The sequence below is a fragment of the Oncorhynchus kisutch genome, linkage group LG9 (assembly GCF_002021735.2).
Source record: "Oncorhynchus kisutch isolate 150728-3 linkage group LG9, Okis_V2, whole genome shotgun sequence".
NCBI lineage: Eukaryota > Metazoa > Chordata > Actinopteri > Salmoniformes > Salmonidae > Oncorhynchus > Oncorhynchus kisutch.
This window is the reverse complement of record NC_034182.2, coordinates 44,141,162-44,158,980: the sequence shown is the minus strand read 5'-3', so window position 1 is coordinate 44,158,980 and position 17,819 is coordinate 44,141,162. Positions and strand designations below refer to the sequence as shown.

General features: G+C 43.7%; 1 protein-coding gene across 1 annotated transcript in view; it reads right to left on the bottom strand.

Moving 5' to 3' along the window:
* Positions 1-1,404: 1,404 nt before the first annotated feature.
* LOC116375320 (uncharacterized) overlaps positions 1,405-17,819 on the bottom strand; it is a 51,916-nt gene continuing 35,501 nt past the window's right edge. Inside the window, exon 3 of the mRNA XM_031832671.1 lies at positions 1,405-2,681. Within this exon, the coding sequence (XP_031688531.1) occupies positions 2,634-2,681 (48 nt within the window). The 3' untranslated portion in view covers positions 1,405-2,633. The remainder of the gene's footprint in view (positions 2,682-17,819) is intronic.

Here is a 17,819-nt window from a genome sequence, read left to right as displayed (position 1 = left end):
AGTCCACTGTAGTATGGTAGTAGTGTAGTCCACTGTAGTATAGTAGTTGTAGTAGTAGTGTAGTCCACTGTAGTATGGTAGTAGTGTAGTCCACTGTAGTATAGTAGTTGTAGTAGTAGTGTAGTCCACTAGTATACTAGTAGTATAGTCCACTGTAGTATAGTAGTAGTATAGTCCACTGTAGTATGGTAGTAGTATAGTAGTTGTAGTAGTAGTGTAGTCCACTAGTATACTAGTAGTATAGTCCACTGCAGTATAGTAGTAGTGTAGTCCACTGCAGTATGGTAGTAGTAGGAAAGGATCATGATCAGTGGAGTTGGGAGATCGTGGTTAGATCACACTATTCAACCGTGGTTAGACCACACTATTCAACCGTGGTTAGACCACACTATTCAACCGTGGTTAGACCACATTATTCAACCGTGGTTGGATCACACTATTCAACCGTGGTTGGATCACACTATTCAACCGTGGTTGGATCACAGTATTCAAGTATAGTAGTAGTGTAGTCCACTGTAGTATAGTAGTAGTGTAGTCCACTGTAGTATAGTAGTTGTAGTAGTAGTGTAGTCCACTAGTATACTAGTAGTGTAGTCCACTGTAGTATAGTAGTTGTAGTAGTAGTGTAGTCCACTAGTATACTAGTAGTGTAGTCCGCTGTAGTATATTAGTAGTAATAGTGGTGTAGTATAGTAGTAGTAGTGTAGTCCACTGTAGTATAGTGGTAGTAATAGTGGTGTAGTATAGTAGTAGTAGTGTAGTCCACTGTAGTATGATAGTAGTAGTGTAGTCCACTGTAGTATAGTAGTAGTAGTGTAGTCCACTGTAGTATAGTAGTAGTAGTGTAGTCCACTGTAGTATGGTAGTAGTGTAGTCCACTGTAGTATAGTAGTAGTAGTGTAGTCCACTGTAGTATGGTAGTAGTGTAGTCCACTGTAGTATAGTAGTTGTAGTAGTAGTGTAGTCCACTAGTATACTAGTAGTGTAGTCCACTGTAGTATAGTAGTTGTAGTAGTAGTGTAGTCCACTAGTATACTAGTAGTGTAGTCCGCTGTAGTATATTAGTAGTAATAGTGGTGTAGTATAGTAGTAGTAGTGTAGTCCACTGTAGTATAGTAGTGTAGTCCACTGTAGTATAGTAGTAGTAATAGTGGTGTAGTATAGTAGTAGTAGTGTAGTCCACTGTAGTATGATAGTAGTAGTGTAGTCCACTGTAGTATAGTAGTAGCAGTGTAGTCCACTGTAGTATAGTAGTAGTAGTGTAGTCCACTGTAGTATGGTAGTAGTGTAGTCCACTGTAGTATAGTAGTAGTAGTGTAGTCCACTGTAGTATGGTAGTAGTGTAGTCCACTGTAGTATAGTAGTTGTAGTAGTAGTGTAGTCCACTGTAGTATGGTAGTAGTATAGTAGTTGTAGTAGTAGTGTAGTCCACTAGTATACTAGTAGTATAGTCCACTGCAGTATAGTAGTAGTGTAGTCCACTGCAGTATGGTAGTAGTAGGAAAGGATCATGATCAGTGGAGTTGGGAGATCGTGGTTAGATCACACTATTCAACCGTGGTTAGACCACACTATTCAACCGTGGTTAGACCACACTATTCAACCGTGGTTAGACCACACTATTCAACCGTGGTTAGACCACATTATTCAACCGTGGTTGGATCACACTATTCAACCGTGGTTGGATCACACTATTCAACCGTGGTTGGATCACACTATTCAACCGTGGTTGGATCACAGTATTCAACCGTGGTTAGACCACACTATTCAACCGTGGTTAGGCCACATTATTCAATCGTGGTTGGATCACACTATTCAACTGTGGTTGGATCACACTATTCAACCGTGGTTAGATCACACTATTCAACCGTGGTTAGACCACATTTTCAACCGTGGTTGGATCACACTATTCAACCGTGGTTGGATCACACTATTCAACCGTGGTTGGATCACACTATTCAACCGTGGTTGGATCACACTATTCAACCGTGGTTAGACCACACTATTCAACCGTGGTTAGACCACACTATTCAACCGTGGTTAGATCACACTATTCAACCGTGGTTAGACCACACTATTCAACCGTGGTTAGACCACATTATTCAACCGTGGTTAGACCACACTATTCAACCGTGGTTAGACCACATTATTCAACCGTGGTTGGATCACACTATTCAACCGTGGTTAGACCACACTATTCAACCGTGGTTAGACCACACTATTCAACCGTGGTTAGATCACACTATTCAACCGTGGTTAGACCACACTATTCAACCGTGGTTAGACCACATTATTCAACCGTGGTTAGACCACTGACTGTAAAGTCTCCAAGTTGGGTATGGGTTTGGAGCTATAAGAGCTCTGTCTGTCTGAGTGAGGAGGGGAAGAAGTGCCAATGTGGTCATGTTGAGATTAAGTTGTGGTCACATTGGAGTGAGGTTGTGGTCACATTGGAGTGAGGTTGTGGTCACATTGGAGTGAGGTTGTGGTCACATTGGAGTGAGGTTGTGGTCACATTAGAGTGAGGTTGTGGTCACATTTGGAGTGAGGTTGTGGTCACATTTGGAGTGAGGTTGTGGTCACATTTGGAGTGAGGTTGTGGTCACATTTGGAGTGAGGTTGTGGTCTGACATCTAGAAGAACCATCTGAAAGCTTCTCCACTGGGCACCGAAGGAGGACTCTGAGGAGAGAAGGAAACACACTGTTAAATCCTGACCAGTGGGAATAGAGACTGGACTGGACTGTTAGAATACTGACCTTTGGGAATAGAGACTAGACTGGACTGTTAGAATACTGGCCAGTGGGAATAGAGACTAGACTGGACTGTTAGAATACTGGCCAGTGGGAATAGAGACTAGACTGGACTGTTAGAATACTGGCCAGTGGGAATAGAGACTGGACTGTTAGAATACTGGCCAGTGGGAATAGAGACTGGACTCTTAGAATACTGACCAGTGGGAATAGAGACTGGACTGTTAGAATACTGACCAGTGGGAATAGAGACTGGACTGTTAAGAATACTGACCAGTGGGAATAGAGACTGGACTGTTAGAATTCTGACCAGTGGGAATAGAGACTAGACTGGACTGTTAGAATACTGACCAGTGGGAATAGAGACTGGACTGTTAGAATACTGACCAGTGGGAATAGAGACTGGACTGTTAAGAATACTGACCAGTGGGAATAGAGACTGGACTGTTAGAATTCTGACCAGTGGGAATAGAGACTAGACTGGACTGTTAGAATACTGACCAGTGGGAATAGAGACTAGACTGGACTGTTAGAATACTGACCAGTGGGAATAGAGACTGGACTGTTAGAATACTGACCAGTGGGAATAGAGACTGGACTGGACTGTTAGAATACTGACCAGTGGGAATAGAGACTGGACTAGACTGTTAGAATACTGACCAGTGGGAATAGAGACTGGACTGTTAGAATACTGACCAGTGGGAATAGAGACTGGACTGTTAGAATACTGACCAGTGGGAATAGAGACTGGACTATTAAGAATACTGACCAGTGGGAATAGAGACTGGACTGTTAGAATACTGTCCAGTGGGAATAGAGACTGGACTGTTAGAATACTGACCAGTGGGAATAGAGACTGGACTGTTAGAATACTGGCCAGTGGGAATAGAGACTTGACTGTTAGAATACTGACCAGTAGGAATAGAGACTGGACTGGACTGTTAGAATACTGACCAGTGGGAATAGAGACTGGACTGTTAGAATACTGACCAGTGGGAATAGAGACTGGACTGGACTGTTAGAATACTGACCAGTGGAAATAGAGAGTGGACTGGACTGTTAGAATACTGACCAGTGGGAATAGAGACTGGACTGGACTGTTAGAATACTGGCCAGTGGGACTAGAGACTGGACTGTTAGAGTACTGACCAGTGGGAATAGAGACTGCACTGGACTGTTAGAATACTGACCAGTGGAAATAGAGAGTGGACTGGACTGTTAGAATACTGACCAGTGGGAATAGAGACTGGACTGTTTAAATACTGGACTGTTAGAATACTGACCAGTGGGAATAGAGACTGGACTGTTAGAATACTGACCCGTGGGAATAGAGACTGGACTGGACTGTTAGAATACTGACCAGTGGGAATAGAGACTGGACTGTTAGAATACTGACCAGTGGGAATAGAGACTGGACTGTTAGAATACTGACCAGTGGGAATAGAGACTGGACTGTTAGAATACTGACCAGTGGGAATAGAGACTGGACTGGACTGTTAGAATACTGAACAGTGGGAATAGAGACTGGACTGTTAGAATACTGACCAGTGGGAATAGAGACTGGACTGTTAGAATACTGACCAGTGGGAATAGAGACTGGACTGTTAGAATACTGACCAGTGGGAATAGAGACTGGACTGTTAGAATACTGACCAGTGGGAATAGAGACTGGACTGTTAGAATACTGGCCAGTGGGAATAGAGACTGGACTGTTAGAATACTGACCAGTGGGAATAGAGACTGGACTGGACTGTTAGAATACTGACCCGTGGGAATAGAGACTGGACTGTTAGAGTACTGACCAGTGGGAATAGGGACTGGACTGTTAGAATACTGACCAGTGGGAATAGAGACTGGACTGTTAGAATACTGACCAGTGGGAATAGAGACTGGACTGTTAGAATACTGACCAGTGGGAATAGAGACTGGACTGTTAGAATACTGACCAGTGGGAATAGAGACTGGACTGTTAGAATACTGACCAGTGGGAATAGAGACTGGACTGTTAGAATACTGACCAGTGGGAATAGAGACTGGACTGTTAGAATACTGACCAGTGGGAATAGAGACTGGACTGTTAGAATACTGACCAGTGGGAATAGAGACTGGACTGTTAGAATACTGGCCAGTGGGAATAGAGACTGGACTGTTAGAATACTGACCAGTGGGAATAGAGACTGGACTGGACTGTTAGAATACTGACCAGTGGGAATAGGGACTGGACTGTTAAGAATACTGACCAGTGGGAATAGAGACTGGACTGTTAGAATACTGGCCAGTGGGAATAGAGACTGGACTGTTAGAATACTGGCCAGTGTGAATAGAGACTGGACTGTTAGAATACTGACCAGTGGGAATAGAGACTGGTAAGAGACATGAGGGGTACCATAATGAAGCTTGGGAGGGGCTGAAGCAGGGAACACGATTACATGTGACAGTACTGATAAGGGGAGAAACTGTTGAAGGCTCATATCACTTAGTTCCCTGCTAAGCAATAATTATGCCATGCTTAGCGATAAGGAGGAGACTCCACCCAAAGTGGGGTATGAATACCACCACAGGGGAAGCCATGTCTGTGTCTGAGTTACAGCTGTATCGACCCTTTGGGAACAATTTGACTTGGTCATGCTCCTCTAGTGTCCGTGAGTTATTTACTCTGAAAATTAGAACCTACCAGTTATAACATGTACAGAAAAGACAGGAATGCCAAAGGTGGAGGTGCTGCTGTTTATATTCAGAACCACATTACTGTAAAGCTTAGAGAGGATCTCATGTTAAATACTGTTGAAGTCATATGGCTACAGGTTCATTTGCCTCACCTAAAGCCCATTCTGGTGGGAAGCTGCTATAGACCACCAAGTCCTAACAGTCAGTATCTGGATAACGTGTGAAATGTTTGATAATGTATGTGATATCAACAGAGGTATATTTTCTGGGTGATTTAAATATTGACAAGCTGCCCACTCAATAAAAAGCTTCAAACTGTAACCAGTACCTGCAACCTGGTTCAGGTTGTCAGTCAACCTACCAGGGTAGTTAAACAGCACAGGAATGACATCATCATGTATTGATCACATCTTTACTAATGCTGCAGAAATTGGTTTTCAAGCCGTATCCAGATCCATCGGATGTAGTGATTACAATATAGTAGCCATGTCTAGGAAAACCAAAGGCCTAATATAGTGTATAAGAGGTCAGACTGGGCCTAACATAGTGTATAAGAGGTCAGGCTGGGCCTAATATAGTGTATAAGAGGACAGGCTGGACCTAATATAGTGTATAAGAGGTCAGGCTGGGCCTAATATAGTGTATAAGAGGTCAGGCGGGGCCTAATATAGTGTATAAGAGGTCAGGCTGGGCCTAACATAGTGTATAAGAGGTCAGGCTGGGCCTAATATAGTGTATAAGAGGTCAGGTTGGGCCTAATATAGTGTATAAGAGGTCAGGCTGGGCCTAATATAGTGTATAAGAGGTCAGGCTGGGCCTAATATAGTGTATACGAGGTCAGGCTGGACCTAATATAGTGTATAAGAGGTCAGGCTGGGCCTAATATAGTGTATAAGAGGTCAGGCTGGGCCTAATATAGTGTATAAGAGGTCAGGCTGGGCCTAATATAGTGTATAAGAGGTCAGGCTGGGCCTAATATAGTGTATAAGAGGTCAGGCTGGGCCTAATATAGTGTATAAGAGGTCAGGCTGGGCCTAATATAGTGTATAAGAGGTCAGGCTGGGTCTAATATAGTGTATAAGAGGTCAGGCTGGGCCTAATATAGTGTATAAGAGGTCAGACTGGGCCTAATATAGTGTATAAGAGGTCAGGCTGGGTCTAATATAGTGTATAAGAGGTCAGGCTGGGCCTAATATAGTGTATAAGAGGTCAGGCTGGGTCTAATATAGTGTATAAGAGGTCAGGCTGGGCCTAATATAGTGTATAAGAGGTCAGGCTGGGCCTAATATAGTGTATAAGAGGTCAGGCTGGGCCTAATATAGTGTATAAGAGGTCAGGCTGGGCCTAATATAGTGTATAAGAGGTCAGGCTGGGTCTAATATAGTGTATAAGAGGTCAGGCTGGGCCTAATATAGTGTATAAGAGGTCAGGCTGGGCCTAATATAGTGTATAAGAGGTCAGGCTGGGCCTAATATAGTGTATAAGAGGTCAGGCTGGGCCTAATATAGTGTATAAGAGGTCAGGCTGGGTCTAATATAGTGTATAAGAGGTCAGGCTGGGCCTAATATAGTGTATAAGAGGTCAGGCTGGGTCTAATATAGTGTATAAGAGGTCAGGCTGGGCCTAATATAGTGTATAAGAGGTCAGGCTGGGCCTCATATAGTGTATAAGAGGTCAGGCTGGGCCTAATATAGTGTATAAGAGGTCAGGCTGGGCCTAATATAGTGTATAAGAGGTCAGGCTGGGCCTAATATAGTGTATAAGAGGTCAGGCTGGGCCTAATATAGTGTATAAGAGGTCAGGCTGGGCCTAATATAGTGTATAAGAGGTCAGACTGGGCCTAATATAGTGTATAAGAGGTCAGGCTGGGCCTAATATAGTGTATAAGAGGTCAGGCTGGGCCTAATATAGTGTATAAGAGGTCAGGCTGGGCCTAATATAGTGTATAAGAGGTCAGACTGGGCCTAATATAGTGTATAAGAGGTCAGACTGGGCCTAATATAGTGTATAAGAGGTCAGTCTGGGCCTAATATAGTGTATAAGAGGTCAGGGTGGGCCTAATATAGTGTATAAGAGGTCAGGCTGGGCCTAATATAGTGTATAAAAGGTCAGACTGGGCCTAATATAGTGTATAAAAGGTCAGACTGGGCCTAATATAGTGTATAAGAGGTCAGGTTGGGCCTAATATAGTGTATAAAAGGTCAGACTGGGCCTAATATAGTGTATAAGAGGTCAGGCTGGGCCTAATATAGTGTATAAGAGGTCAGGCTGGGCCTAATATAGTGTATAAGAGGTCAGGCTGGGCCTAATATAGTGTATAAGAGGACAGGCTGGGCCTAATATAGTGTATAAGGGGTCAGGCTGGGCCTAATATAGTGTATAAGAGGTCAGGCTGGGCCTAATATAGTGTATAAGAGGTCAGGCTGGGCCTAATATAGTGTATAAGAGGTCAGGCTGGGCCTAATATAGTGTATAAGAGGTCAGACTGGGCCTAATATAGTGTATAAGAGGTCAGGCTGGGCCTAATATAGTGTATAAGAGGTCAGACTGGGCCTAATATAGTGTATAAGAGGTCAGGCTGGGCCTAATATAGTGTATAAGAGGTCAGACTGGGCCTAATATAGTGTATAAGAGGTCAGGCTGGGCCTAATATAGTGTATAAGAGGTCAGGCTGGGCCTAATATAGTGTATAAGAGGTCAGGCTGGGCCTAATATAGTGTATAAGAGGTCAGACTGGGCCTAATATAGTGTATAAGAGGTCAGGCTGGGCCTAATATAGTGTATAAGAGGTCAGACTGGGCCTAATATAGTGTATAAGAGGTCAGGCTGGGCCTAATATAGTGTATAAGAGGTCAGGCTGGGCCTAATATAGTGTATAAGAGGTCAGGCTGGGCCTAATATAGTGTATAAGAGGTCAGGCTGGGCCTAATATTGTGTATAAGAGGTCAGGCTGGGTCTAATATAGTGTATAAGAGGTCAGGCTGGGCCTAATATAGTGTATAAGAGGTCATACAATACGTTTTGTAGTGATTCATATGTTGATGATGTAAATAATATTTATGTAATGAGGAGCAACCAGACGCTGCTGGTCTGTAGTGTGTAATGACCAGACGCTGCTGGTCTGTAGTGTGTAATGACCAGACGCTGCTGGTCTGTAGTGTGTAATGACCAGACGCTGCTGGTCTGTAGTGTGTAATGACCAGACGCTGCTGGTCTGTAGTGTGTAATGACCAGACGCTGCTGGTCTGTAGTGTGTAATGACCAGACGCTGCTGGTCTGTAGTGTGTAATGACCAGACGCTGCTGGTCTGTAGTGTGTAATGACCAGACGCTGCTGGTCTGTAGTGTGTAATGACCAGACGCTGCTGGTCTGTAGTGTGTAATGACCAGACGCTGCTGGTCTGTAGTGTGTAATGACCAGACGCTGCTGGTCTGTAGTGTGTAATGACCAGACGCTGCTGGTCTGTAGTGTGTAATGACCAGACGCTGCTGGTCTGTAGTGTGTAATGACCAGACGCTGCTGGTCTGTAGTGTGTAATGACCAGACGCTGCTGGTCTGTAGTGTGTAATGACCAGACGCTGCTGGTCTGTGGTGAGTAATGAGGAGCAACCAGACGCTGCTGGTCTGTGGTGTGTAATGACCAGACGCTGCTGGTCTGTAGTGTGTAATGACCAGACGCTGCTGGTCTGTGGTGTGTAATGACCAGACGCTGCTGGTCTGTAGTGTGTAATGACCAGACGCTGCTGGTCTGTAGTGTGTAATGACCAGACGCTGCTGGTCTGTAGTGTGTAATGACCAGACGCTGCTGGTCTGTAGTGTGTAATGACCAGACGCTGCTGGTCTGTAGTGTGTAATGACCAGACGCTGCTGGTCTGTAGTGTGTAATGACCAGACGCTGCTGGTCTGTAGTGTGTAATGACCAGACGCTGCTGGTCTGTAGTGTGTAATGACCAGACGCTGCTGGTCTGTAGTGTGTAATGACCAGACGCTGCTGGTCTGTAGTGTGTAATGACCAGACGCTGCTGGTCTGTAGTGTGTAATGACCAGACGCTGCTGGTCTGTAGTGTGTAATGACCAGACGCTGCTGGTCTGTAGTGTGTAATGACCAGACGCTGCTGGTCTGTAGTGTGTAATGACCAGACGCTGCTGGTCTGTAGTGTGTAATGACCAGACGCTGCTGGTCTGTAGTGTGTAATGACCAGACGCTGCTGGTCTGTAGTGTGTAATGACCAGACGCTGCTGGTCTGTAGTGTGTAATGACCAGACGCTGCTGGTCTGTAGTGTGTAATGACCAGACGCTGCTGGTCTGTAGTGTGTAATGACCAGACGCTGCTGGTCTGTAGTGTGTAATGACCAGACGCTGCTGGTCTGTAGTGTGTAATGACCAGACGCTGCTGGTCTATAGTGTGTAATGACCAGACGCTGCTGGTCTGTAGTGTGTAATGACCAGACGCTGCTGGTCTGTAGTGTGTAATGACCAGACGCTGCTGGTCTGTAGTGTGTAATGACCAGACGCTGCTGGTCTGTAGTGTGTAATGACCAGACGCTGCTGGTCTGTAGTGTGTAATGACCAGACGCTGCTGGTCTGTAGTGTGTAATGACTGCTGCCCTGGACACATTAATGAAACTACTTTTCCCAGTTACTAATAAACACCCATTAAGAACATGACTGTAAAAACGGTTAAATCCCGTTAAATCCCCGTGGATTGATGAGGAATTTAAAAAGTGTTTGGTTGAGAGGGATGAGGCAAAGAGATCTAAGTCTGGCTGCAAATAAGTCTGGCTGCACAACCGATTGGCAAACGTCCTGCAAGTTGAGAAATCAAACCAAGGTGGCGTAGCAGTTCAGACGTCTTTTGTCCTCGTCTTGTCGTGTCCTGTATATATATATATTTACAACAATGGTTTGTCCTCTGACAAATCAACTGTAAATTTCGGTGTTCCTCAAGGTTCCGTTTTAGGACCACTATTGTTTTCACTATATATTTTACCTCTTGGGGATGTTATTCGAAAACATAATGTTAACTTTCACTGCTATGCGGATGACACACAGCTGTACATTTCAATGAAACATGGTGAAGCCCCAAAATTGCCCTTGCAAGAAGCATGTGTTTCAGACATAAGGAAGTGGATGGCTGCAAACGTTCTACTTTTAAACTCGGACAAAACAGAGATACTTGTTCTAGGTCCCAAGAAACAAAGAGATCTTCTGTTGAATCTGACAATTAATCTTAATGGTTGTACAGTCGTCTCAAATAAAACTGTGAAGGACCTCGGCATTACTCTGGACCCTGATCTCTCTTTTGAAGAACATATCAAGACCATTTCAAGGACAGCTTTTTTCCATCTACGTAACATTGCAAAAATCTGAAACTTTCTGTCCAAAAATGATGCAGAAAAATGTATCCATGCTTTTGTCACTTCTAGGTTAGACTACTGCAATGCTCTACTTTCCGGCTACCCGGATAAAGCACTAAATAAACTTCAGTTGGTGCTAAATACGGCTGCTAGAATCCTGACTAGAACCAAAAAATTTGATCATATTACTCCAGTGCTAGCCTCTCTACACTGGCTTCCTGTCAAAGCAAGGGCTGATTTCAAGGTTTTACTGCTAACCTACAAAGCATTACATGGGCTTGCTCCTACCTATCTCTCTGATTTGGTCCTGCCGTACATACCTACACGTACGCTGCGGTCACAAGACGCAGGCCTCCTAATTGTCCCTAGAATTTCTAAGCAAACAGCTGGAGGCAGGGCTTTCTCCTATAGAGCTCCATTTTATGGAACGGTCTGCCTACCCATGTCAGAGACGCAAACTCGGTCTCAACCTTTAAGTCTTTACTGAAGACTCATCTCTTCAGTGGGTCATATGATTGAGTGTAGTCTGGCCCAGGAGTGGGAAGGTGAACGGAAAGGCTCTGGAGAAACGAACCACCCTTGCTGTCTCTGCCTGGCCGGTTCCCCTCTTTCCACTGGGATTCTCTGCCTCTAACCCTATTACAGGGGCTGAGTCACTGGCTTACTGGGGCCCTCTCATGCCGTCCCTGGAAGGGGTGCATCACCTGAGTGGGTTGATTCACTGATGTGGTCATCCTGTCTGGGTTGGCGCCCCCCCTTGGGTTGTGCCATGGCGGAGATCTTTGTGGGCTATACTCGGCCCTGTCTCAGGATGGTAAATTGGTGGTTGAAGATATCCCTCTAGTGGTGTGGGGGCTGTGCTTTGGCAAAGTGGGTGGGGTTATATCCTTCCTGTTTGGCCCTGTCCGGGGGTGTCCTCGGATGGGTCCACAGTGTCTCCTGACCCCTCCTGTCTCAGCCTCCAGTATTTATGCTGCAGTAGTTTATGTGTCAGGGGGCTAGGGTCAGTTTGTTATATCTGGAATACTTCTCCTGTCCTATTCGGTGTCCTATGTGAATCTAAGTGTGCGTTCTCTAATTCTCTCCTTCTCTCTCTCAGAGGACCTGAGCCCTAGGACCATGCCCCAGGATTACCTGACATGATGACTCCTTGCTGTCCCCAGTCCACCTGGCCGTGCTGCTGCTCCAGTTTCAACTGTTCTGCCTTCTTATTATTCGAACATGCTGGTCATTTATGAACATTTGAACATCTTGGCCATGTTCTGTTATAATCTCCACCCGGCACAGCCAGAAGAGGACTGGCCACCCCACATAGCCTGGTTCCTCTCTAGGTTTCTTCCTAGGTTTTGGCCTTTCTAGGGAGTTTTTCCTAGCCACCGTGCTTCTACACCTGCATTGCTTGCTGTTTGGGGTTTTAGGCTGGGTTTCTGTACAGCACTTTGAGATATCAGCTGATGTACGAAGGGCTATATAAATAAATTTGATTTGATTTGATTTCACATACATTTTATTTTTTATTTTCCATCAACTCATCTTCAAAACACTCTCCTGCAACCCGCCTCACCAATTTATATTTATAAAAAAAGTATTATATTCCTCAAATCTGTAATCCTCCAAGAAGCTAGCCAGAAACTCCAAGAAGCTAGCCTGAAACTAGCCAGAAGCTAATCAGAAGCTAGTTCAGAAGCTAGTTAGCTCCTTTACTGGCAAATCGTTAGTATTCAGCTAACCACGGTTTGTGGTCATCAGCTATCCTTTAGCTCGAAAATCTATCGCCAGTTCTGTACGGCGCAGCTCGGAACGGAACATACCGGACCAATTTTTCTCTCCATGTCCCTGGATTTCGACTGCTCTCTGGACATTCATACCCGGATCTCACAGCTAGCTGCTATCCGTGTGACTATCGGCCTTCGTCGATTCCGGAGCAAATATCAATTATTCCGGAGCTAGCCAGCTCCGTCAATCACTCCTGAGTTCCATCAATCACTCCTGGGCTGCAGTCACCTATCCGGACCCGTTTTACTGCCTACGCGGAGCCCCACCGGGCCTTCACAACTGGACTGCCGACGTTATCTACCCGAAGGAGTTATCCGGCTGGCTCCTCCGTCGCGACGTTACCTGAACGCCCATCTGCGGCCTGCTAACCATTAGCTGTCTTACCGGCTGCTATCTGAATAGACAATCGGACAATTTATTTATTTTTATTATTATTATGTTTTCTTCTTGGGCCTCTATAACTATATCTATTGTTTTTATTTTTGTTGTTGTTGTGTGATTTGGATTAATCCCCTCTACCACACGGAACCCCCACTAATCTACTGACGGAACGTAAGGGGTGGCTAACAACAGACCTCCATCCTATGCTAGCTTGCTACCGATGGCCTGGCTAGCTGTCTAAATCACCGTGACCCCCAACCAACCTCTCCACTCACTGGACCCTTTTGATCACTCGACTAAGCATGCCTCTCCTTAATGTCAATATGTCTTGTCCATTGCTGTTCTGGTTAGTGTTTATTGGCTTATTTCACTGTAGAGCCTCTAGTCCTGCTCACTATACCTTATCCAACCTATTAGTTCCACCACCCACACATGCAATGACATCTCCTGGTCTCAATGATGTTTCTAGAGACAATATCTCTCTCTTCATCACTCATTACCTAGGTTTACCTCCACTGTATTCACATCCTACCATATCTTTGTCTGTACATTATACCTTGATGCTATTTTATCGCCCCCAGAAACCTCCTTTTACTCTATGTTCCAGACGTTCTAGACGACCAATTCTCATAGCTTTCAGCCGTACCCTTATTCTACTCCTCCTATGTTCCTCTGGCGATGTAGAGGTGAATCCAGGCCCTGCAGTGCCTAGCTCCACTCCTATTCCCCAGGCGCTCTCTTTTGACGACTTCTGTAACCGTAATAGCCTTGGTTTCATGCATGTTAACATTAGAAGCCTCCTCCCTAAGTTTGTTCTATTCACTGCTTTAGCACACTCTGCCAACCCGGATGTTCTAGCTGTGTCTGAATCCTGGCTTAGGAAGACCACCAAAAATTCTGACATTTTAATTCCAAACTACAACATTTTCAGACAAGATAGAACTGCCAAAGGGGGCGGTGTTGCAATCTACTATGATCTTCCTAACTGTATTTAATTTGTATTTATTTATTTATTTTGCACCCCATTATTTTTATTTCTACTTTGCACATTCTTCCATTGCAAAACTACCATTCCAGTATTTTACTTGCTATATTGTATTTACTTTGCCATCATGGCCTTTTTTGCCTTTACCTCCCTTCTCACCTCATTTGCTCACATTGTATATAGACTTGTTTATACTGCATTATTGACTGTATGTTTGTTTTTACTCCATGTGTAACTCTGTGTCGTTGTATCTGTCGAACTGCTTTGCTTTATCTTGGCCAGGTCGCAATTGTAAATGACAACTTGTTCTCAACTGGCCTACCTGGTTAAATAAAGGTGTTCTCAACTAGCCTACCTGGTTAAATAAAGGTGTTCTCAACTAGCCTACCTGGTTAAATAAAGGTGTTCTCAACTAGCCTACCTGGTTAAATAAAGGGTTCTCAACTAGCCTACCTGGTTAAATAGAGGTGTTCTCAACTAGCCTACCTGGTTAAATAAAGGTGTTCTCAACTAGCCTACCTGGTTAAATAAAGGTGTTCTCAACTAGCCTACCTGGTTAAATAAAGGTGTTCTCAACTAGTCTACCTGGTTAAATAAGGTGTTCTCAACTAGCCAACCTGGTTAAATAAAGGTGTTCTCAACTAGCCTACCTGGTTAAATAAAGGTGTTCTCAACTAGCCTACCTGGTTAAATAAAGGTGTTCTCAACTAGCCTACCTGGTTAAATAAAGGTGTTCTCAACTAGCCTACCTGTTAAATAAAGGTGTTCTCAACTGGCCTACCTGGTTAAATAAAGGTGTTCTCAACTAGCCTACCTGGTTAAATAAAGGTGTTCTCAACTAAGCCTACCTGGTTAAATAAAGGTGTTCTCAACTAGCCTACCTGGTTAAATAAAGGTGTTTTCAACTAGCCTACCTGGTTAAATAAAGGTGTTCTCAACTAGCCTACCTGGTTAAATAAAGGTGTTCTCAACTAGCCTACCTGGTTAAATGAAAGGTGTTCTCAACTAGCCTACCCCTGTTAAATAAAGGTGTTCTCAACTAGCCTACCTGGTTAAATAAAGGTGTTCTCAACTAGCCTACCTGGTTAAATAAAGGTGTTCTCAACTAGCCTACCTGGTTAAATAAGGTGTTCTCAACTAGCCTACCTGGTTAAATAAAGGTGTTCTCAACTAGCCTACCTGGTTAAATAAAGGTGTTCTCAACTAGCTACCTGGTTAAATAAAGGTGTTCTCAACTAGCCTACCTGGTTAAATAAAGGTGTTCTCAACTGGCCTACCTGGTTAAATAAAGGTGTTCTCAACTGGCCCACCTGGTAAATAAAGGTGTTCTCAACTGGCCTACCTGGTTAAATAAAGGTGTTCTCAACTAGCCTACCTGGTTAAATAAAGGTGTTCTCAACTAGCCTACCTGGTTAAATAAAGGTGTTCTCAACTAGCCTACCTGGTTAAATAAAGGTGTTCTCAACTAGCCTACCTGGTTAAATAAAGGTGTCTCAACTAGCTACCCTTGTTAAATAAGGTGTTCTCAACTAAGGCCTACCTGGTTAAATAAAGGTGTTCTCAACTAGCCTACCTGTTAAATAAAGGTGTTCTCAACTAGCCTACCTGGTTAAATAAAGGTGTTCTCAACTAGCCTACCTGGTTAAATAAAGGTGTTCTCAACTAGCCTACCTGGTTAATAAAGGTGTTCTCACTAGCCTACCTGGTTAAATAAAGGTGTTCTCAACTAGCCTACCTGGTTAAATAAAGGTGTTCTCAACTGGCCTACCTGGTTAAATAAGGTGTTTCTCAACTGGCCTACCTGGTTAAATAAAGGTGTTCTCAACTGGCCTACCTGGTTAAATAAAGGGTGTTCTCAACCGGCCTACCTGGTTAAATAAAGGTGTTCTCAACTGGCCTACCTGGTTAAATAAAGGTGTTCTCAACTAGCCTACCTGGTTAAATAAAGGTGTTCTCAACTAGCCTACCTGGTTAAATAAAGGTGTTCTCAACTAGCCTACCTGGTTAAATAAAGGTGTTCTCAACTAGCCTACCTGGTTAAATAAAGGTGTTCTCAACTAGCCTACCTGGTTAAATAAAGGTGTTCTCAACTAGCCTACCTGGTTAAATAAAGGTGGTTCTCAACTAGCCTACCCGGTTAAATAAAGGTGTTCTCAACTTGCCTACCTGGTTAAATAAAGGTGTTCTCAACTAGCCTACCTGTTAAATAAAGGTGTTCTCAACTGGCCTACCTGGTTAAATAAAGGTGTTCTCAACTTGCCTACCTGGTTAAATAAAGGTGTTCTCAACTAGCCTACCTGGTTAAATAAAGGTGTTCTCAACTAGCCTACCTGGTTAAATAAAGGTGTTCTCAACTAGCCTACCTGGTTAAATAAAGGTGTTCTCAACTAGCCTACCCCGGTTAAATAAAGGTGTTCTCAACTACCTACCCGGTTAAATAAAGGTGTTCTCACTAGCCTACCCGGTTAAATAAAGGTGTTCTCAACTTAGCCTACCTGGTTAAATAAAGGTGTTCTCAACTGCCTACCTGGTTAAATAAAGGTGTTCTCAACTAGCCTACCTGGTTAAATAAAGGTGTTCTCAACTAGCCTACCTGGTTAAATAAAGGTGTTCTCAACTAGCCTACCTGGTTAAATAAAGGTGTTCTCAACTAGCCTACCTGGTTAAATAAAGGTGTTCTCAACTAGCCTACCTGGTTAAATAAAGGTGTTCTCAACTAGCCTACCTTGGTTAAATAAAGGTGTTCTCACTAGCCTACCTGGTTAAATAAAGGTGTTCTCAACTAGCCTACCTGTTAAATAAAGGTGTTCTCAACTAGCCTACCTGGTTAAATAAAGGTGTTCTCAACTAGCCTACCTGGTTAAATAAAGGTGTTCCTCAACTAGCCTACCTGGTTAAATAAAGGTGTTCTCAACTAGCCTACCTGGTTAAATAAAGGTGTTCTCAACTAGCCTACCTGGTTAAATAAAGGGTGTTCTCAACTAGCCTACCTGTGTTAAATAAAGGTGTTCTCAACTAGCCTACCTGGTTAAATAAAGGTGTTCTCAACTAGCCTACCTGGTTAAATAAAGGTGTTCTCACTAGCCTACCTGGTTAAATAAAGGTGTTCTCAACTAGCCTACCTGGTTAAATAAAGGTGTTCTCAACTGGCCTACCTGGTTAAATAAAGGTGTTCTCACTAGCCTACCTGGTTAAATAAAGGTGTTCTCAACTAGCCTACCTTGTTAAATAAAGGTGTTTCTCAACTAGCCTACCTGGTTAAATAAGGTGGTTCTCAACTAGCCTACCTGGTTAAATAAAGGTGTTCTCAACTAGCCTACCTGGTTAAATAAAGGTGTTCTCAACTAGCCTACCTGGTTAATAAGGTGTTCTCAACTAGCCTACCTGGTTAAATAAAGGTGTTCTCAACTAGCGTACCTGGTTAAATAAAGGTGTTCTCAACTAGCCTACCTGGTTAAATAAGGTGTTCTCACTAGCCTACCTGGTTAAATAAGGTGTTCTCAACTAGCCTACCTGGTTAAATAAAGGTGTTCTCAACTAGCCTACCTGGTTAAATAAAGGTGTTCTCAACTAGCCTACCTGGTTAAATAAGGTGTTCTCAACTAGCCTACCTGGTTAATAAAGGTGTTCTCAACTAGCCTACCTGGTTAAATAAAGGTGTTCTCAACTGCCTACCTGGTTAAATAAAGGTGTTCTCAACTAGCCTACCTGGTTAAATAAAGGTGTTCTCAACTAGCCTACCTGGTTAAATAAAGGTTCTCAACTAGCCTACCTGGTTAAATAAAGGTGTTCTCAACTAGCCTACCTGGTTAAATAAAGGTGTTCTCAACTAGCCACCTGGTTAAATAAAGGTGTTCTCAACTAGCCTACCTGGTTAAATAAAGGTGTTCTCAACTAGCC